The following is a 21646-nucleotide window of genomic DNA, read 5'->3' as shown; positions in this document are numbered from 1 at the left end:
GAGATAGGAATCTATTAAATTGAAGTTTTACTGCATAAGGCTCTGATTTGGAAAAAAAAAGCAAAGTGTTTCCCCAGGGGTAGATGTTGAAAGATTGTAGCTGCTTTGCAAAGGAGTGCCCACCCTAGATGTTTCTTAATGGCATCCCAGACCTTTCCTTCATGTTTGTTTATTTCCCTTTAACGTGTAGTGTTCTTGGTCAAGAATGTCTAGAAGCCATAGATGACTCATTATCTATGTTTACATGACAGACACCCGAGGGAAGGCAGGAACTGAGAAAGGAAGGAGACTGGAGGCCCCCTTCTGAGAGTCCTTTCTCCTTGCAGGGTGTGACTGTGACTTGGAAGGTGTTCTCCCCCAAATATGTGATGCCTACGGAAGGTGCTTTTGCCGCCCTGGGGTCGAGGGCCCTCGGTGTGATGCCTGCCGCTTGGGTTTCTACTCATTCCCTATTTGCCAAGGTAAGGGGGCAGCACACAGCACAGTGATCATCTGTCCCTTGAGATCAGTTTCCTCTTGAGGAAATGCGGAAGCACTTGCTGGCACAGCTGTGTGGCCTGCAGGTTAGCCAGGGAGCCCCTGGCTTATATATGCGTGTTACAGGTGACTGTCCCCCTACCTGGGCCATGTCACCTCCCTTCTTTTGTCTTTCCCACCCTACCCCTCCTCCTGCTCGGTGGTAAGCACATGGGCTCTGGAGCTTCCCTGGGTGGGAATCCTGACTCTGGAAGGGATGTGGTAGCTGAGCAGTGTTTAGGAGCCTGATGGGCAGAGGAGGAGAGGAGGCAGGATTCCAGGGAGAGGGACCAGCAAGCATGAAACCACTCATTTCTCCCCACTACTTGTTCTGTGTCCTGGTAAGAGTCGCCAAAGGAGATGGAGGGTGGGAAGAGGAGGTGTCTGACCCAGTCCCTAGAGCAAAAGAGGAATGTAGTGAGTGTTGGGTGAATGAGCAAATGAATGAATGAACTTGCCCAAGTGTTCCTCTGCCTCCTGATCCACAGCCTGCCATTGTTCTTACCCCAGCAGTGAAAGGGAGGGAAGAGAAGAAGAGAGGATTACCAGTCAGGGCTCAAGGCAGGAACTGAATACTCCTCTAGGTGTTATAAACAGACAGGGACTTGCAATCGGTCCTTAGGTGCTCAGCTCAGTCATTAAGGGCTGGAGGGCAGTCTCCAGGCGGGGCTTTCAAGGAGGCTCCCAATAGAAAGGCTGAGCATTATGCCCGGATTGCAGCAGCACAGCTCCAGGACAGAAGGACCAGTCCTGCTGCCTCCACAGCCATCGCTTGGTCCCGGGGAAGCTAGTTGGGGCTCAGCTGCGGAAATGCTCAGTAGGTGCAGAAGGCAGCCTTCTCTTCACTTCCACCTTTCTAATCTTATTCGAGTACTAATTATTTGCAAAACCAAGTTGGCATCCAGACATCCAGAACCCAACTCCAGGAGAATCTGGAAAGTGCTGTTTGGAGCTTGCCAGCCCCTGAGCACAGTTGGAGGCTACAGTCAGTATTGAGCAATCTCATCTGCCACGTCAGTCACTAGAAAACCAGGGAGGCAGGTGCAGGCAGGGCCGACCCAACCCCAATCCTGGAGCTGGAGGCTAAAGTGATGAAACACCAGGTTCATACTAGGTGTCCCTTGGGGCAAGTTGCTTAGCCCCTCTGTTTCTCAATTGCGTCGTAATCGTGCAGATTACAGACACACTGACTGTGAAGCTCTTAGTGCCTCGGAAGAACTCATTTGTATGGAAAAGGAAACGGCTCCCTTCTCCTCTTGGTCCCCTGTCACACTCTGTCCACAGACCTCTATCCTCTGCTCCCGCTGTCTCAGCCTTTGCCACTGGGAGCCACAGAAACTCTCCCTCAACCAGAGAAATTCACTATTAGTGGTTGGAGCGCCCAATACGTTTCCCATGGAAATAATCAGTACGGGTGATGCTCATGTTCAAATTGTGTGAATCCCACTAGAGGCAAATTCTGTTCAACTGGCTCCACAGTGTTGCATGGTAACCTCGTCCTTGCTCCTGGTATTATTTCTGCGGAAAGATATTCCAAATCATGAAGTTTTGCGCACAAGTTGGGGATGATTACATTTCTGTTTTAAGCTGGAGACCCCACGTGAGGAACCAGTGGGAGGGAGAGGGAGTGGAGACTCTCCATTTCAGATGTCCATGAGGGCCAAGCCCAGAGGAGCTCATGGTGGGAGAAGGCAAGATGATGAGCAGTGAAAATGAGGTCTTTTCACCAAAAGCTGGAGAAGGGTTGGGGCAGCCAGGTAGTTTATCTCACTCACCTCCTGTAACAGGCAAGCATTTTCTTTAAATTTTTTTATTGTTATGTTAATCACCATACATTACATCATTAGTTTTTGATGTAGTGTTCCATGATTCATCGAGGCAAGCATTTTCTAGCTGCTTTTTGTTTTGTCGACCACTCCCCCAATTATATTGTAGACGTAAGCTGTTTGGGGGCAAGGCATGGACAGAATGTCTCGTTAATTTTCTAATAATCTGCTGACGTTCAGGTTAGTTCTGCTTCAGCTGCCATGCTTGTGACTGAAAGTATCCCAAAGGTTATCTTTTTTCCTCCTCCTTACCAGCCCCAACTCCAGCCTCATTCTGCTAGAATGAATTCCAAATATTCCAACCTAGTCATTCCCTTGAGCAAGGCTGTCACATTGTGCTTTTGTGTCTATGGATATAAAGGTGAGGAGTAATACATTAATTTTAAGAATGCTCTTTTTTCCACACTTCTTCACTACTAGAACTAATTCATTTTAAGACAGGTAGAAAATACAAAGGTGTATTCATGACAGAGCAGAGGAAGGTGAGACTTCCAGAATGGCAGAGTAGGGAGCTCAGTGGGACTCTCTCTCCAACAAAACAAAACTTTAGCTGGGAAATAATTTTTAATAATCATTTAAAATCTCTGGAAATTGTCCTAAGAGCAAATGAAGAAACATTTATTTAAGAAAATCTAAATATCAGTAAGGTCAAGTCTGACATTTGAGCTCCGTTACCCACTCCACCCCAACTGTGTGTTGTAGAAGCTCTACCGTGGGCATGGACAGCCAAGAAGATGGGGGTTCACTTTCTTCTAAATTTCTGTTCTGGGGCTACAGTTTCACCCAAGGAGGGGCAGGCTGCTGGCATTTCTCATTGCCCCCTGGCTTGTGTTATAGAAGCTCTATTCCAGGTAGGCTCAGCAGAGAGGACCATGTCTTCTCTTTCTCCACCCAGCCCCACCTGTGTGGTGGAGACTCTACACCAAGCCCTGCAGGCTGAAAATACTAGAACCCGATCATCTGCACCCCAGCTAGCTCATAGAGTGGAGGTCCCAAGCTAGGAGAGGCAAGCTGAGATGACCAGGAGCTACCACTCCTATGCCCGATGCCTGCTCGTAGAGCACGGGTGTCATGCCAGGAAAAGCGGGTCCTCAGCTTCAAGTCTGGTGGTCCAGGGGCTCGGCACAGCCTGGAGGACAGGGAAGTCATAATGATAAAGAGTTCGGAAGCTCTGTCTGAGGGAATTATTTTAATAGAAGGGGCCAGAGGGTGTTGAAGAAAACATTGTAGATCCTGGTGTGGAGCAATTACGAGGAGGCTGGTAGCTCTGGTATAAGCAGGATGGCAGAGCAGCGGGAAGTTTAGTAGAGAGAATCAGAGGAAGTTCAGCCAAGAAGAGCCCTTCTGATGTCACAGATAAGTCTGCAGGTTGGGAAGGTTGTGTGCATGTGCTAGATTGCACCTCTTCAGGAGGAGTCCAATCAGACGGGGGAAGACTCAGAAACATCCCCATGCTGCGCACAAATCCATTACCTTAGGGTCGTAGTCACACTGGCAGAAGGGGTTTAAGCACAACCTCTAACCAAACATTGACCAAATAAGCTGCTCTGACACAGGGTAACTCCTAAGGAGTCAGGCTTAAAAAGGCTAACTTAGTCATCGATGGTTATCTAGAACTGTGTGGTGCTCAAGGCTGTGCCCTCTCAGGAGTGACCAGAGAGGAAAAATCGAAACTAGTAGTCCCTGGCTGAATGTAAGGGAAAAATGTGAATTCTCCACACTGTGGTAGCAGCCTCCAAGCTATACACATATGTAATGGGAAAGGGTAAAAATCTGACCGGCCAAGCAGGTTCAAGCACAACGTTCAACCAATCAGTTGCTTGTGTGGATCCAGGGGTGCCGCTGGGGTAGCCAGGCCAGCAGATAAACACAAGGGGGAATGTCTGAGTGGGAACATCAGAGGCTGGACATTGGAGGGGAAGCAGAACTTGCAAAACTAATTCATCCACATCATTAAACAACCAACCAACTAAGCAAACAAAGAACAATTCCTGTGGTAGCCAGTGTTTTATATGTCACCTAGAATGTCCAGTTTTCAAAAATAAAAAGAGAGATATGCAAAGAATCAGGGAAGTATGACCCATACACAGGTGAAAAGCAGGCAATAGAAACAGCTTTTGAATAGGCTCAGATGGTAGATTTAGCTGTGACCAAAATAGCTGTTATAAATATGTACAAAGAGGTAATGGAAACGATGCTTAATGAATTAAAGGAAAGTATAATGATAATGTCTAATCAAATGGAGAATATCAATGAAGAGATAGACACTATATAAAAGAACCAAATGGAAATTCTGGAGTTGAAAAGTAAAATTGAAATGAAGAATTCACCAAAGTGATTCGGTAGTAGATTTGAGCCAGCAGAAGAATCAGCAAACTTGATGACAGATCAATAGAGATTATTCAGTCTGAAAAACGGAGAAAAGAAGAATGAAGATAAATGGACAGAGCCTCAGAGAAACAGGAGACACCAAAGTGCACTAACATCCATGTAATGGGAGTACTGGAAGGAGAGGATGGAGGAAGGGCCAGAAAACATAGTCTAAGAAATAATGGCAGAAAACTCCCCAAATCTAATGAAAAACAATCTACACACTGAAGAAGTTTAATGAATTCCAAGCAGAATATCTGCAAAGAGAGCCATACTCAGACTTCATGGTTTAAATGTTGGAAGACAGAAAAAAGTCTTACAAGAGCAAAAGAAAAATGACTCAGTCCACGCCAGGGAATCTGTTAGAATGCTACCCGATTTCTCATCTGAAACAATGCAGCCTACAAGGCAGTGGGGCCATACAGTCTAAGAACTGAAAGGAAAATTTGGTCAACCAAGAATTTTATATCCATCAAAATTATCTTTCAAAATGAAATCCAAATAAAGATATTCCCAGATGAACAAAAAGAGAGAATTTGAGGGTAGCCTACTTGCCTTATAAGAAATAGTAAAGGAGGTTCTTCAAGGCTGAAAGCAGGTGATGCCAGACAGTAGTTGGAGTCCACCTGCAAATATAGAGTGTTGGTAAAGGTAATGAGGTAGGTGTAGTGGTCTGCTTGGACTTCCATAACAGGGTACTACAGACTGTGTGGCCCAAACAACAGTCATTCATTTTCTCATGGTTTTGGAGGCTAGAATTCTAAGATCAGGGTGCTAGAAAATTGATTTCTGGGGGGGGGGGGCACCAGTGTGGCTCAGTGGGTGGAGCCGAGGACTCTTGATTTCAGCTCCAGTTGTGATCTCAGGGTTGTGGGATCGAGTCCCACCTCCAGCTCCGAGCTCAGCATGAAGTCTGCTTGAGAGTCTCTCTCCCTCTCCCTCTGCCCCTCCCCATACTCTTGTGTGTGGGTGCATGCTCGCTCTCTCTCTCTAAAAAAAAAAAAAGAAAGAAAGAAAGAAAGAAAATTGATTTCTGGTGAGTACTCTTCCTGGCTTGCAGACAGCTGCCTTCTCCTTGTATTGTCACATGTTCTTTCCTCTCTGTGTGGGCAGAAAGAAAGAGAGAGAGAAATCTCTGTTATTTCTGCCTTTCTTAAAAGAATAGCGGTCCTGTAGGATTAGGACCCCACCTTTATGATCTCATTTAACCTTAATTACCCCCTTAAAGGTCCTATATCCAATTACAGTCACATCAGCAGTTAGAGCTTCAACATATGAATTTGGGAGGCACATAATTCAATCCATAATAGTAAGTATTAGAAAATATAGTATAATTGCATATTTTTTATCCTTTCTTGTCTTGATTGATTTTAAAAGAAATTGCACAAGACTGTACACACACACACATACACGTATGTCTGTTAGGTGGGCCTATAACATACATAGCATATATATACATAAACACACGTGTGTGTGTGTATGCCTATCCCATACAGAAATGTAATATGTTTAACAGTAATAGCACAGAGGAGATGGGTGAGAATGAAGTTACGGATTGGAATAAGGAAGTGACATCACATCTATGGCAGGAAATGAAGAGAACCAGAAGGGATAAATAAGAAAGTTTATTAAGATACTCTATACATATGTATGTTCTCTCTTTTCTTCTATTGGTTTCTTTAGAAGATATAGATTATATAAATAAGTATAACAATGTATTGTTGGGTTTTGACGTATTTAGACGTAATACGTCTAGCAGTAACAGCACAAAAACAGAAAGAATGGAGTTATGTAGGAGTAAGGTCTATATTGTCACTGGAACTAAGTTAGTATAAATCTGAAGTTGATGCTTTGAAGATGTATTTTGCAACTTTTAGAGCAACCACTAAGACAATAACAAAAAATTAAAAACGTTGAAGTAAAATGTGATGCTAGAAAATATTCATTTAATACAAAAGAAGGCAATAAAAGGGGAATAGCAAAACAAAAAGATATGAAACATGTAGAAAACAAAATGCAAAATGGCAGAAGTAAACCCAACTGTATCAATAACAACATTAAATGTGAGTGGATTCTACAGCATACCATATACCAATATTAAGCCCAGTGGATCAAAAGCCCAGATATATGAGCTTATTAGCCTGTAAAGCTCCTAGAAGAAAGCATAGATGTAAATCTTTGTGACTTTAGGTTAGGCAATAATTTTTTAGATTTGACACCAAAAGCACAGGCAACAAAAGAAAAAAACAGATAGTGGACTTTAAAAACCTTTGTGTTTCAAAGGACACTATCAAGAAAGTGAAAAAACAACCCATTGAATGAAGGAAAGTATGTGCAAATCATGTGTCTGATAAGGCACAGATATATAGTATCAAGAATATCTAAAGAGCTCTTACAACATTCTAATTAAAAGACAACCTAATTAAAAAATGGACAGAATATTTGAATAAATAGTTCTCCAAAGAAGATCTACAGTGGACCAATAAGCACATGAAAAGATGTTCCACATCATCAGTTATTAGGTATTAGGTAAATGCAAATTAAAAGCACAATGAAATATCATTTCCTATCCACTATAAAGGCAGGCTGTAACAAAGGTTGGCAAGGATGTGGGGAAATTTGAGCCCTCCTACAGTGCTAGTGGGAATGCACGACGATACAGCCATTTTGCAAACAGTTTTGCTATTTCTCAAAATGTTAAGCCTAGGGTTACCGTATGATCCAGAAATCTACTCCTAGGTATATATCCAAAGGCAATGAGAATACACAACCACACAGTAGCTTGTATACCAATGTCTGTAGCAGCATTAGTCAGAGTAGCCAAGAAGGGGAAACAAACTACATGTTCATGAGCTGATGAATGGATAAATAAAATGTAGTTTCTCCATATTATGGAATATTATTGGGAAAAAAAAGAAAGAAGTATGGATACATGCCACAACTTGGATGAACCTTGAAAACATGATGCTAAGTGAAAGAAGCTAGTCACAGAAGACCACATATTGCATGATTCCATTATATGAAATGTCAAGAACAGACAAATTCATAGAGACAGGAAGTAGATTAGTGGTTGCTTGGGGCTGGGATGGAGGTGGGTGGGGTGGTGGGGATGGGGCAATGGGGATTGACTGATAATGAGTATGGGGTTTCTTTTGGGGGGGACAAAAATGATTCTAAAATTAGATCATGCTGAATCTTTTGAATACATTAAAAAACATTGTACATTTTAAATGGATAAATTGTATGGTATATGAATAGTATCTCAATAAACCTCTTTTTCAAAAAGATAAGGGTGGGGGAATCCAGCACATGAAAGCAGGGTATTGCCTCTCCAGACACACATCAGCCTTATCTCTCTGGAAATTTGCACCCATCTCTCCTGGTATCTTATTTACAACAGTGATAAAATGATATGCATTAGAATTTTGGAGTTAAAAGAAATTGAAATTACCTATTTTACTAACCTGAGATGCAGGGAAAGCTAGGTAGTTGCAGGGTGATGAGTAACACCACATTTCTTGACCCTCACCCCGGTGTACCTTTAGGAATTATATTCTCTTCCTTCACATCTGCAGCAGCTAGAGGTCCCAGGACCTCAAAAAGCATGAAGACTATGCTTCTCAGACGGCATTTTTCACACTGCAGGTCACCATCAGTGCACGGAGAAATCAATTCAGTGAGTATGGACCAGCATTAAAATGGAATAGAATAGAATGGAATAAAATAGAATAGAATAGAATATGCATTCTAAGCAGTAAAGAACTGTTTTGCAAATTTCTTGTTGTTCATAGTTATCTCCTATAATAATAAATATCATTGTTTCTACATCTTTATCATCTGTCAATCTCTGTGTATGTTTATTGGGTTACAGTGTAAAATTTATTTCTTTTTAAAAATTTTTTAAATTTATTTTTATTTTTTTAAATTATGTTATTTTAGTCACCATACAGTACATCATAAAATTTCTTACTGTGGATGTAGCTAAAAAAAAATTTGAAAGCTACCGTGTTATGTAATCCTGGAGGATTTTGTCTATGATTCTGAGTAGTTGGTCACTTTTCTTTAATTCTACTCTTTGGTTTTGTGGCTTCAGACTTTCAAATAGTTACTGTCTGAAAATCATGGAGTATTTGGGTGAATTTAGGATTCCTCTTTCACCTGGAAACTGTTGCTCAGTAGATTGCAGCAATCATCTGATTACGTTTCACTTGGGCCAGTTTACATTGCATAATTCCTTCCTAAACCTGTTCAGGGCGCAAGCAACCACTCTGTCTTATTTTTTATACTTTCTCTATAGGACAGGAGTAAGGACCAAAGGGCATGAGGAACTCATCTGAGATGCATCCCCTGTTTCATCTTTAATCCATAGTCTTTCTTTACTCTTTTGCCTTAAACCCAGGAAGAAGGAGGGAGAATATAAATGTTAATGTCCTGAGATTTGACCTTAAACTGGGTTTTGACTTAATGATTGCTCCCTTACCTAAGAGAGTGCTGAAAAGCTCTAGAACTTGCTAGCGTATTCATGTAGGTGCAGGGGGACAATCATCAGCACTGAGTGAAGTAGAAAAGAGCCACGGGTTTAGTTACAGCAGCTGTGCTTTTTCAATACATGAATTATATGACATTCAGTTGCACCTTAATATGGCTTAATCTGCAGTTTCTTTAAAGGGACGCCATGATTCTGATTTGCTTATAGGAGCTGTGATTATTTTTAATGCTCTGCCTATTGAAACATGGATTTCTATAATAAACCTCAAACTCTGGTCATTTTTTTTTCTTATTTATTTATTTATTTGAGAGAGAGAGAGAAAGCATGAGAGGGGGAGGATCAGAGGGAGAAGCAGACTCCCCGCCAAGCAGGGAGCCCGATGCGTGACTCATTCCCGGGACTCCAGGATCATGACCTGAGCCGAAGGCAGTCGCTTAACCAACTGAGCCACCGAGGCGTCCCTGGTCATTTTTTTTTTTCCACTTAAAAAAAAGATGACTTTTTAAATATATGCCCTCATTCTTTGAACTGCAGTACAGTATTATTCCATCTAGATGGAATTTGTTTATCTTGCTCATGCATCTGGAGCTAAAATGAGAGAACGGGGCAATAAGACCCCTCAGCCCCCAATTGCCTCTGTAAAGTGAAAAAGGACACTTCCAAAGATCCGCACTAAAATCCATGCATTTCACTACTAGAAGAGTCTCATAGGCCCTCTCTACCTATGTCTCTCTCTCTTTCTCTCTCTCTTTTTTTAAATAATTGTGCTAAGTTTGGTTGTTTTCTAAGCCACACCCATGGTGAATTAGAAACATAAAATTAGAAGGGAGGGGAAAATTGCTAAGGCAACACACTGACAGTAAGGGAGGAAACCAAAGCAGACATGAAACTGAAGCAGTATAGCAGCTTGGGACCATTTGGTGAAGAGCAGATAATCCTCCTCAACTCAGGAGGTACAGAGGATGTCACTGTTAGAATAAGGAAATGAATACCATAATAATGGCTCTGGATCATGGTGTAGTAGTGAAATTACGTCTGAATATGTGTTTCAGGAGGAAGGAAGATACATCATACATTTTGGTAAGAGCACAATTTGGTAAGAGTACTTTTAAAATGAGAATATTTTGGTGATTGATGAGTCAATTTTGACTCCATAGTTTCATGTGACAGAAAATGTAACCTAACCTGGCTTAAGGCAAAAAGAATTTATTTGTTGTAATTGAATAGTTCTGGGCATATTTGGTTTCAGGAACAGGTTGATCCTCAGAAGATGTTGGCAGGGTCTGTTTTTCTCCATCTCTCAAGCCTGCTGTCTTGTAGATTGGCTTCATTTTGAGGTCCCAGGTGGTGGTAAGATGGTAGCTGACACTTCTTAGACATACTAGACATACGTCGCTATGGACTGAATTGTGTCCCCTTCAAATTCATATGTTGAAGCCCTAACCTCCAAGGGGACTGTATTTGGAGTAAGGAAGTAATTAAGGTTACATGAGGTCAAAGGTTGGACCATTGATCTGACAGGGTTAGTGTCGTTCTAAGAAGAGACACCAGTGAGTTTTACAGACACTCTCTCTGCCATGTGAGGGCACAGGAGGAAGGCGGTTGTCCAAAAGCTGGGAAGAGAGTGCCCAGGAACCGAATCTGCTGGCAGCTGGTACCTTGCTCTTGGACTTCCCAACCTCTGGAACAGTGAGAATGTTCAAGCCTATGGTATTTTATTACAGCAGCCTGACCAGACTGACATTCATCCTTCCAGGTTCAAGTCTAGGGAAAAAGAGCATGCATTCCTCCAGGCCAAGTCTGTTCTGACTGGATCATGTGCCCATTCCTGAACCAAGCCCATGGCCGTGGCATTCTGTGCTCTGACTGGCCAAGCCCGAGTCTCCCCACATCCAGGGAACCACAGTGACGTCCATAGTCTGAACAGTACGGTGGAGGAAGGAGAAGAACTGCTCCACCCTCACCGCCATCCCGCCACTGCAAAATCAGGATGCCGTAACCAAAACAGGGTGGCAGAACTGTGTGTTGCTAAAATCATCAGCAATCGGAGAAAACCTAGTTCCCCAAAGTGACCAGTCCTATAAGAGATTAGGAATACCTATGAGGTTTAACTGTAGCATCTTTCTTTCCTAAGAAGATGACACCTGATAAGAAAACTCTTCGATCAGCCACTGTGCATAATGCCACATTCCTTGTTTAAATGATAGAGTCTGGATTTAAGAAAAATAAGAATGTATCTTCTCATTTATATTTTTGGTACAGCTGGTTTGGAGCTCTGCTTCCAAAGGTCAACCAAAGTCATCTGAGCTCACTGGCCAAAAGGCAGGCCAGGGAAACACAAGACTGAGAAGGTGTGCCAAGGGCTGCAGAGTGGGGCCGGGGGAGAGCAGCAGGTACTCCCTGGCTCCCTGGGTGACTGTGTGCGGCCGGTCTCTTTTGGGTTCTGGCTGTGGTTCAAAGTCATGGCTCAAGTGGAAGGAAAGGCTCACATAATGAGGCAGAGGGGCAGGTTCATTGTGTACACTAGTCCCATGCCCTTGCGGGAGAAAGTGTTGTTCAGGCTTTGGAACTCCAGCAGGGGGATGAGGGGGGAGCAGATCACCTCAAGTCCTGTCTCAGTGGACCCTGCCAGAGCACATCCAGCCTCAGAGGAGCCTACCACCCCTGTTTGCCAAGTTTTGCAGGAAATGCATCATCCACCGTATCCCTGGCATGGTGTAAGCGTGTACCTTGAAGCTTGTGGTTCCATTTGGACCGCTAGGTTCTGGAAGAATTCTGTCTGTGATAGTCTCTCTTCTCTTGCTCTTTCCTTTTTCTAACAACTTTTGTGATCTTTTACAATTTTCCCTTGGGGGCGGCTTTGAGGCTAGTGCCCGAGACTCAGACTCACTGAAATCTGAGCTTAGTCTAACAGTGAGGTCCAACACAGTATTTTTAATCTGTTTTTTTTTTTTCTTAAGACAAAACTGATTGGCCACTGAATTTTAGAATAAAATCAACATGACCCCAAATGCTACATCAGATGGTCCAGTATATTCTAGCCAAAAAAATGTTCTTATGGCTTTGCTCTATATTGTTTCAAAGATTTAAAAAATCTTGAGGAGGAATTTTAAAACCCTTCTAAGTTGTTCTTGCCAACAGCAGTTCTGCATTCATGTTTCGCATTAACTTAATTTGCTCCAGACCTCTCTAAATACAGTGCCATATTCTTATTTTAATTTCAACTCATGCAAGTGCCCTGCAGTTTTCTTTTTCATAGGGGAAAGTCAAATCATAGATAGGAGACCCCATTGGAGAATTGTCTATATGTATTTAAAACTTGTGTTTACGTTGATATCTGGTTCACCTCTTTATCTTCAATTACAGCATACAACTATAATTCTCTCAGTTAACTTGGTCATTTGGGGGGTTTGCTCCCCCCTTTTCCTCCTCCCACCACACCCCCAGCTTTTCCTCTCCCCTCCATCCCTCATTCCTGTTTTCCTCTCCCTCATGCTTCTCCTCCCTCTCCCTTCCTTTCCTGGTGCACTTTGCTGGCAGGAACTAGTCAGCACTGAGAACAGAGGCTAGGAGGGTGTGGGTTGTGGAAACAAGTGGTTCTCCCATGCCTTGGAACCGAAGGGGTGCTAAGTGGAGCTGCCCCCAAACCTCAACCACACTGACCTGACCCGGGGCCAGGAACTGTCCCTATTGGAGTTTGCTGTAGTCCTTGGGTTGTGGTGACAGATCTTTCCTTAGAAAACTATAAATAGGTTGCCAGTGCAAGACTAACCTCCTACCTGTCAGCATAGTCCCATGAATCAGACAAACCAAACAAGAGAAGAGGCCAGATGGGCCCAGCTAATGATGGATGCTGCTGCAGGGAAGGTTTATGGCTCAGGATGCTCCCGGGAGACCCCTCCCCACTTTCCCAAGAAGGGAGACAAAACCCTAGGGCTGGGTGTGGGGAGAAGTCTGAAGCCATGTTCAGTGCCATTGGGTCTTGAACTGGTCCTTCACTTTGTAATTCAGTTTTTGTCTAGGAGAACATCGAGGTGGTTGGTTGGAAGAAACCTGACAATTTTCTGTAGATTGAATCTGCCCGATGCCCAGGTAACCAGAAAGGTGGGTGGTAGTAGGTGCTGTGTTACCAGCTGCCGGCTTTGTGGCTTTGACTGGAGAAGGTGCCAGCCTGCTTTTCCAACAGAAGGAAAAGCTCCAAAGTCCTGGGTAGCATCTGCATCCCGGAAGCAATAAGGAGCAATGTTTACCTTGTGATTTACATGGTGTCTGTGGAGCCTCATCTCATCCGATGAGCTTCTTTACTGATGGAGAAGAGGACGGCATTACTCATAGAATACCTGTCTCTTGGCAGTGCTGCAGGATTCAGTAAAGGAATGCATGCCCGCACAGGGTGGACCTGGGGAAGGTTTCAGTAGTTACGTGTTCTTTCAGTGAACAAATAGGAACATATACTGGGACCAGGGCTGCATGTGATGCTGGAAGACATTGGGGAGCATAACAGACACACTCCTTGTCCCTTTGGAGCTTGACTGTCCTTAGTTTGTATACTCTTTGGGGGTAAAAATGTCTTAAAGCTGAAACAATGAGGAGGTGGCGAGAGGTAAAAATACTCCAGAAACTTTAAAGGACCTGGACTGACACAAAGAGCAGCATGAGAGTGTTTGTAAGACATTATAGCATTTCCAAGAGGGAGGAGGGGCTACCAGTGTTGAAGTTTGGGTTTGGAATTTGGCAGCTGTCCCTGCTAGCTGGATTGAAGTGAGACGTGTGATGCCAGACTGAGGAATTTGTGATTTAAAACAATGTGCGGGCCTTTAAGGCTGGGTCTTTGTTTTCACCTCTGGAGGGTAACTGTGTTTCCTGAGGACAACGTCTGTGGCCCGAGGAGCCAGGGACCATGTCCCCCACATTATGCTGGTTGGAGCTGCCACGGCTGGGCTGTTTAGGGCACTGGGCCAGTGTTTTTGTATTCACTTTACTTTAAGACAGAAATAGCAGAAAGAGCTTATGTTAATCAGGGCTCTCCAGAGAAACAGAACCAATAGGATGTAGGTGTGTGTGTGTGTGTGTATGGGGAGAGATTTATTTTAAGGAATTGGCTTACATGATTGTGGGGGCTGGCGAGTCTAAAATCTGCAGGGCACGCTGGTGGGCTGAAGACCCAGGGAAGAACTGATGTTGCAAGTTCAAATCTGAGGGCAGAGTTCCTTCTTCCTTGGGACCCTCTGTCTTTCTCTTAAGGCTTTCGGCTGATTGGATGAGGTCTTACCCTCATTGTGGAAGGTGATCTGCTTGACTCAAGGTCAACTGATTGAAATATTAATTATATCTTAAAAGAAGAAACAATGTTCACAGCAATATCTAGATTGATGCTGGCCACACATCTGAGCCTCATAGTGTAGCCAAGTTGGCATTATGAAAATTAACTATCACAGCACCCAAGAACGCTTCCTCAATAATGTGCCCCTTGGTGGGGACATGATCTCTGCAGATAGGCCCCGGTGGGGGGGTGGTGGGTAACAAGGGGCTGTGAAAGAACTCTGACCCAGAAGGCAGTAGGAGATCGGAGGCCTTGTCCTGCTATTTGCCAAGAGCCGGCTGAGTGGCATTGGGCATGAGTCTTCATTTCTCTTACAGCTTCTTGGCAGTGGTGGGGGCGGGGGAGGTGCTTCATACTATGTCAATAACTCCCTGGCCCCTCTTCTGGGTTTTGAGCTCTCTGAGTCAGGGAATGTGTGTTTTTCCTAATTACCTCCACCCCCACATCTAGTCCTGGTGCCACTGAGCGTAGTAGGCCTTTGATCCAAGTCTGCTGGATGGAGGAATATAAAGTGGGAGGGTGGAGTGGTGGTAAATGCTCTGGGTCTGTCACTACCTAGCTGTGCCTCTCTGAACCAATCCCATAGCGAGAACTTGCATTTGGGTCTCTCTGGCCCACTGCCGTGCTCTATCCAGGCCCCACACCCCGCTGCCCTGGGTCTGACAGATGTCTTTTCATCCAGCCTGCCAGTGTTCAGTCCTTGGCTCCTACCAGACGCCCTGCAACCCGGTGACGGGACAATGTGAATGCCTTCCAGGGATTACAGGACAGCGGTGTGACAGGTGTCTCTCAGGAGCCTATGATTTCCCTCACTGCCAAGGTAGGGAAGACATCAGAATGCCAGAGGGCGGGTTCCTTTCTGAAATGTGTGCAGCCAGACTCCCAGACACGCCTGGGGGACCCACCACTGGTCGCCTTTACACATTTGACCCTCATCTTCCTGGTTCCTCCCCAGTTTGTGTCTGTTGAAAATGCACGTATCCGATAACGCGTCCTCAAAGGAAATCGGAAATGATTTATTCCTAAAAAATTTTTTAAATTCTCCCCATTATAAATTTATATTTCTTGATTTGCATGTCAATTCCTGTGTATAACAGTGTGGCCAAGGTGACTCCTTTGAGCTACACCAAGTGTTCCTTGACCCCTTCCCAAGGCACCCTGGCTTCTCTCTGGTTCCAGGCTCGCAGCACTGATGCTGGCTGTTCTGTAATCCCCTGAGGGGGTGACTCTAGCAGGTCCCCTTGCTAGCAGGCAGAGCAGGACCTATGCTGTGTCGCTGCCCCGCCTCCTGGGGGCATTGTCCTCACACAGCACAGGTGCAAGGGGAGGGGGGTGACCTAGAGTCTGGTTTGGAAAGAGTGAGCCAAGAGGGAAACATTGTCACTGCCTTGGGCCATCCTCACTACTTAATACCCTCCCCCCCCCCACCCCGCCAGGAGACGTTGAGAGTCTGCCGTACTCTGTGGCAGGAGGCACAGAAATAAGATGCCCGTCACATTTCCCTGTGCTCTCGGGGGCATGCAGCCTCCAGGGGCAAGGAGCTCTGGCAACGACTTTAGAGGCCCCTTTCCCTGTTGAGAAGAGGTATTTGAGGAAGGCTGCACCAGACTTTCCACTTGGCGATTACGGCTTTCTCTGACTCCTTCCTGCTCTTGGTAGTGCTCTGAGCTCTGCATTCCGAGCTGTCTGAAGACAGGGCCCCAGCGCCAACCTGATTCCACAGAACCTCACTCACAAGAATCCTCAAGAGACTGGGTTTTCTTGCCGGTAGAAACTGTAGCCAGTAGTCAGAGCGGACATTTTGCTTTCGAGAAGGCTAGGGCATTCTTACCCAAACCCTCTTCCTTCTAATAGCCATACTGCTGTATAATAGTAATGCTGAGACTTTGCAAGATCCCCCTTTATTGAAGAGAGATTCTATTGGGCTTGTGATACTGTATTGACTAAGGCAGGAAAACAAGCTAATTCGTTTTAGGAATAATTGTAGTACAGGTGGGTAACAAGGGGATTGTGATAATTAAAGAATTACGTCTTGGTTGACCAAAATATGTACTTAAACAAATCTGTAGCTTCTATTTAGCGGACAATGAAAAAGTCTCTTGGTACAATATTGCCCTCTTCTGGACAATCCTAAAGACGTTCAAAATTCTGGAATCTCTTTTCCCCAATCTCCTTCATCATCAGTCAGAAATGAGTAGTATGCAGGGGGATGGAGGTAAGTGGCAAAAGGGGTGTTTTGGGAATTAAGGACCCTAAAGGTTATTCGGGGTGTGCCTTTTTCTGAATTGCATGCAAAGTCCTTGCCACCCATCTATCAAGAAATACAAATGTAGGTGCATTGTTTTTAAAAACAAATAAAACTTTTAAAACTTGAAAACACCAAAACAAGCCATATTTCTAAATCATGTGCAGGTTCCAGCAGTGCCTGTGACCCAGCCGGTACCCTGGACTCCAGTTCGGTAAGTAGAGGATTATAAAAGGGTTGCAATTCTAACTGATGTATTTGGATACATATTACAGACTAACACATTTGGGAGCTTCCCGAAATAAAAAGTCAATTAAAATAAGACCCGAAGCCAAACTGCAAAAGAGGTCATTCATTGTTCTTGTTCAAAGTGCATATGTGATATTGTGAATACCGTGGTATTCCGAGGAGGTTTCTAAGTGCTTTAGAAATGGTTTGTCTTCTTAGCTTCAAAGCCTGGAGATGGTGGACCTCCAAGCATTCGAGGGACTGAGGAAGAGAGGTTCTGCGTCCTTACAATGAGGCAGTGCATCTTACAAAAGTACTTTTAGATAAACATCATTCTCTACTGATCCTCAACATGTTAAATATTCAGATACTTTTCCATTTAAAGGAGTAGTTCTTGCTGTCCCAGAATCAACAGATAATGACAAAGTTAACAATAAAAGTGATTTTTAAATGTTTCTTTTTCTGTACTTTCCAATTTTGTTTTAACCACAAATATGGACTATGTGTAGAAAAAAATAAATGAAGAATAAAACTAAAGCCATGGGCAGTCTGTTGAAATCAACAGAGTACTTTTTCTCCCCCTCTGGGTACACTTAATTTACTTTTCACGGCCAAAATATAATTCTGTGGCAAGCTTTGTTCAGAACATATGTTTGAAAACATGTCTTAATTTTGAGATGTCAAGTGTTAATTTGATTTTCTTTTAAAGGGATATTGCCAATGCAAGGCTCATGTTGAAAGTCCTTCTTGTAGCATCTGCAAACCATTATATTGGAATCTGGCCAAAGAAAACCCCAATGGATGTTCAGGTGAGGTTTTTTATACATAATAATTTACTATATTGCAAATTCCTCCTAATTTTCTCTACTTCAGTGACTAAACCCACAAAAGAGCTATTTATTTAATAAGTTCAATTTGTCTGAAATCTCGTGTAAATGTTTTGATATTTTTTCCTCTGCTTTTGGCAGAACTTCTGTCATTTTGAAAATCTCAGCAAGGGATTTATATCCCATTTCCATATGCATTTTGTTGTTTGCAAAGGCAGCTACTTGATAAATTGTTTATACCGCCTTGTTTTTTATAACCCCTCTTTTGGGTTTGGTTTTATTTTCATTTTATGCTTATTGAAGCCAGGACAGGAACTTAAAAACACCAAGCTAAAGGTGGTTAAGTGGAGTGGATATGTCCTTAAATAGAGTATGTTTTTGTCTGTCTTTCTTTTTCTTTCTTTTCTTTCTTTCTTTCTTTCTTTCTTTCTTTCTTTCTTTCTTTCTTTCTTTCTTTCTTTCTTTCTTTCTTTCTTTCTTTCTTTTTCTTTCTTTCTTTCTTTCTTTCTTTCTTTCTTTCTTTCTTTCTTTCTTTCTTTCTTTCTCTCTCTCTCTCTCTCTCTCTTTCTTTCTTTCTTTCTAAGATTTTATTTATTTATTTGACAGAGAGAGACACAGCGAGAGAGGGAACACAAGCAGGGGGAGTGGGAGAGGGAGAAGCAGGCTTCCCGCGGAGCAGGGAGCCTGATGCGGGGTTCGATCCCAGGCCCCTGGGATCATGACCTGAGCCGAAGGCAGATGCTTAACGACTGAGCCACCCAGGCGCCCCTCTTTTTTTTTTTAATAAAGATTTTATTTATTTATTTGAGAGAGAGAAAGTGCGAGTGCACAAGCAGGGGGGAGGGGCAGAGGCAGAGGGAGAAGCAGACTCCCCGCTGAGCAGGGAGCCCCACTGGGGCGTGGGGCTCGATCCCAGGACCCCTGGATCATGACCTGAGCCTAAGGCAGACACTTAACCAAATGAGCACCCCAGGGACCCCTAGAGTATGTTTTCATGTAAGCATATCAGTAATGACCTTGACATTAGAATCATTTAAAAATCCCATGATTTTGCAGCCTTTGTCTTAGAGCGGTCATCAACTAGCCATTACTCCTTGTAGGTGGATGGTATTGATCTGGTGGTTCTGCTGACCCCAAAAAGCAGTTCCATTTTAGGCTTCAGTGGAGCCAACGGGAATTCTGCTGAGGTGTGCCTGACAGTGACCCCACATGTCACGTAGCTGCTGTGTCATGTTTTCAGAGCCAAGGGCTGTCCTCTGGGCGGCCTTGGTCCAAGAACGCTCTCTTCTCTTCACAGAATGCCAGTGCCACGTGGCGGGAACAGTGAGCGGAATCGGGGAGTGTGGGCAGGTAACGCAGCCCATCGTCTGTAAACCAGGGCAACGTTAGAGCAGTGGATGGTGGGGTGTCTGTGGGAGGGGATTAGTGCCTGTGTGATTGTACGGGGGGGTGCTAATCTCTCTGGATGTTTTCAGATCCTTGCTAACTGCTCATGTTACACAGTGAGTCACTTTTAAATCTTGAAGATGAGCAAATTGTGCGATCTTACCAAATTGTGTCATCTGGCTTATTCTGCAGCGAGATGGTGACTGTCACTGCAAGTCCCATGTCAGTGGCGATTCCTGTGATACGTGTGAAGATGGATATTTTGCTTTGGAAAAGAGCAATTACTTTGGGTGTCAAGGTAAATAGTTCCAGTGGCTCCCAAGGAAAGCCAGTGTTGACGGGCAAAGACTGCTGGGATTATCTCTCGTCTCAGTTTTTTCTTCCTGCAGTCTTTCTGATGGGATGGGGCTAAAAAATTCTGTTCCAGGGAATTTGGCCAAATACTCAGTCGAGACGAGTGGTAAATTGCAGTTGGGGCTGCTTCTATTTCTCTTCTCCCAGCACGTTGTTGGTTTAATTAGAGAAAACGTCATTGGGACGGAGGGGGAGGCGTCTGTTAATTTCATAGATAGCATCAAGATTTGGTCATTTGGAGGATGTATTTTGTATTATCTGAACAGCTTGCACCCGATTTTAGAGGTAATACTGTGTTAAATACACCTGCAGGCGTGTGGCCCCACAAGGCTTCTGTTGGATCTCTCCCACAGACTCTCAGTAGCAGAGTTGGTTACAAGAGCATTGTGCTGCTACATCGTGTTTAGCTCCCAGGCTCCTGGCCCCTGACGCTGGACAGCAGTGTTGGGGCTGACGTCCAGGCGTACCCCCAGCTTACAAGTGGGCTTTGGGGGGCACCTCCCATCTCCCTACATGTTTCTAACATCTGCGGGCTATGAGATGTGGCAGGGCTAAGAAGCAGCCCTGTCCTTACTGATTTCTGCTTCTCAGAGAAGGAGGGAAAGCTTTAGCGTGGAGATGCTGTGATGGGTCACTGCTACTGTTCCTTGACCTGCAGGGTGTCAGTGTGACATCGGTGGAGCCGTCACCCCCCTGTGCGGCGGGCCCTCGGGAACATGCTATTGCCAAGAGCATGTCGTGGGGAAGGCGTGCCAACAGTGAGTCTCCGGGAGGTCTCCTCCCGTACTGATGTGGTGGGAGATTCTCGGAGAGTCCTGTCTGTGCCGACAGTCCCGGTGAGGAGACAGGCCGTCCTAAGGAGAGAAGGCAGATGAAGCTGTACTGTTATTTGAAATCTGGATGCTTGTCAGGGGCCCCAATTAAAGCAGGAGGTAAGGTTGCCCTAAAGACATCCACTTTGGAGGTCACAGAGCCGCCTCACTGGAAAGTTCCCACAGGTACAAAAAGCCAGGTGGACAGGACAAGAGCTGGGTGCTTGAGGTGGGTTCCCATGGCTGAACCTCCATGTCAAAGTTGCAGCTCGGGGGGACCCAGCACATGGGCAGGTTCCTGGGCCCAGGAGATGCAGGTCCAGCTTCTCCCTTGGGACCCATGATGGAAGGCTTGGAGAGGATGCGTGCATTATACTGGGTGTGGTGGGAGGGAAGGGGAAGAAAACTCTAGAAGCGGGACGAAGTCCCTCCTCTTATGCAGAAGCTAATTAAAATGAACTATAGGAACAAGGGAGCGAGTGGAGACTGAGCTCCCAGAGGGGCTGTTACGGGTACAGCAGCATCCTGTCTCCGTGTCCTGTCATATTTAACAATTTCTAGATTTAAAAAAAAATTTAATTCCAGTATAATTAACATACAATGTTATATGAGTTTCAGATGTAAAGTATAGTGATTGAACAATTTTATACATTACTCTGCTCATCATGATAAGTGTACTCTTAATCTCCTTCACCTGTTTTACCCATCCCCCCCACCCATCTCCTCTCTGGTCACCACCAGTTTCTCCTCTGTAGTTAAGTCTGTTGTTGTTTTTGTTTTAATTTGTCTCTTTTTCCTTTATTTATTTGTTTTGTTTCTTAAATTCCACATATGTGTAACATCATATGGTATTTGTCTTTTTCTGACTGACTTATTTCACTTAGTGTTATATCTTATTCTCTAGATCTATCCACGTTGTTGCAAATGGCAAGATTTCATTCTTTTTTATGCCTGAATAATATTGCTGTATTTATACACACACAACGCATCTTCTTTATCTATTTTTCTATTGAGGTACACTTGGGCTGCTTCCATAATTTGGCTATTTTAAGTAATGCTGCTATAAACATAGGGGTGCATGTGTCTTTTCAAGTTAACGTTTTCCTATTTTTTGGATAAATATCCAGAAGTGGAATTACTGGATTATATGGTAGTTCTATTTTTAATTTTTCGAGGAACCTCCATACTGTTTTCCACATTGGCTGCTCCAGTTTACATTCCCACCAACAGTGCATAAGGGTTCTCCTTTCTCCACATACTTGCCAACACC

General features: G+C 44.1%; 1 protein-coding gene across 2 annotated transcripts in view; it reads left to right on the top strand.

The window, feature by feature from the left end:
* LAMA3 (laminin subunit alpha 3) overlaps positions 1–21646 on the top strand; it is a 256339-nt gene that overhangs the window by 94117 nt on the left and 140576 nt on the right. For both annotated transcript variants that reach the window (XM_088019656.1, XM_028098310.2), the window contains exons 12-18: positions 327–461; positions 15207–15344; positions 16937–16983; positions 17707–17806; positions 19122–19174; positions 19403–19508; positions 20223–20322. In XM_088019656.1, coding sequence (XP_087875782.1) covers positions 327–461; positions 15207–15344; positions 16937–16983; positions 17707–17806; positions 19122–19174; positions 19403–19508; positions 20223–20322 — 679 coding nt within the window. The remainder of the gene's footprint in view (positions 1–326; positions 462–15206; positions 15345–16936; positions 16984–17706; positions 17807–19121; positions 19175–19402; positions 19509–20222; positions 20323–21646) is intronic.

The sequence above is a fragment of the Eumetopias jubatus genome, unplaced genomic scaffold (genome assembly GCF_037043125.1).
Source record: "Eumetopias jubatus isolate StellerSeaLion01/CBP00866 unplaced genomic scaffold, mEumJub1_p1.0 scaffold_16, whole genome shotgun sequence".
Classification (NCBI taxonomy): Eukaryota; Metazoa; Chordata; class Mammalia; order Carnivora; family Otariidae; genus Eumetopias; species Eumetopias jubatus.
The sequence above is the reverse complement of the archived record's forward strand: the minus strand, read 5'-3'. Positions and strand labels throughout refer to the sequence as shown.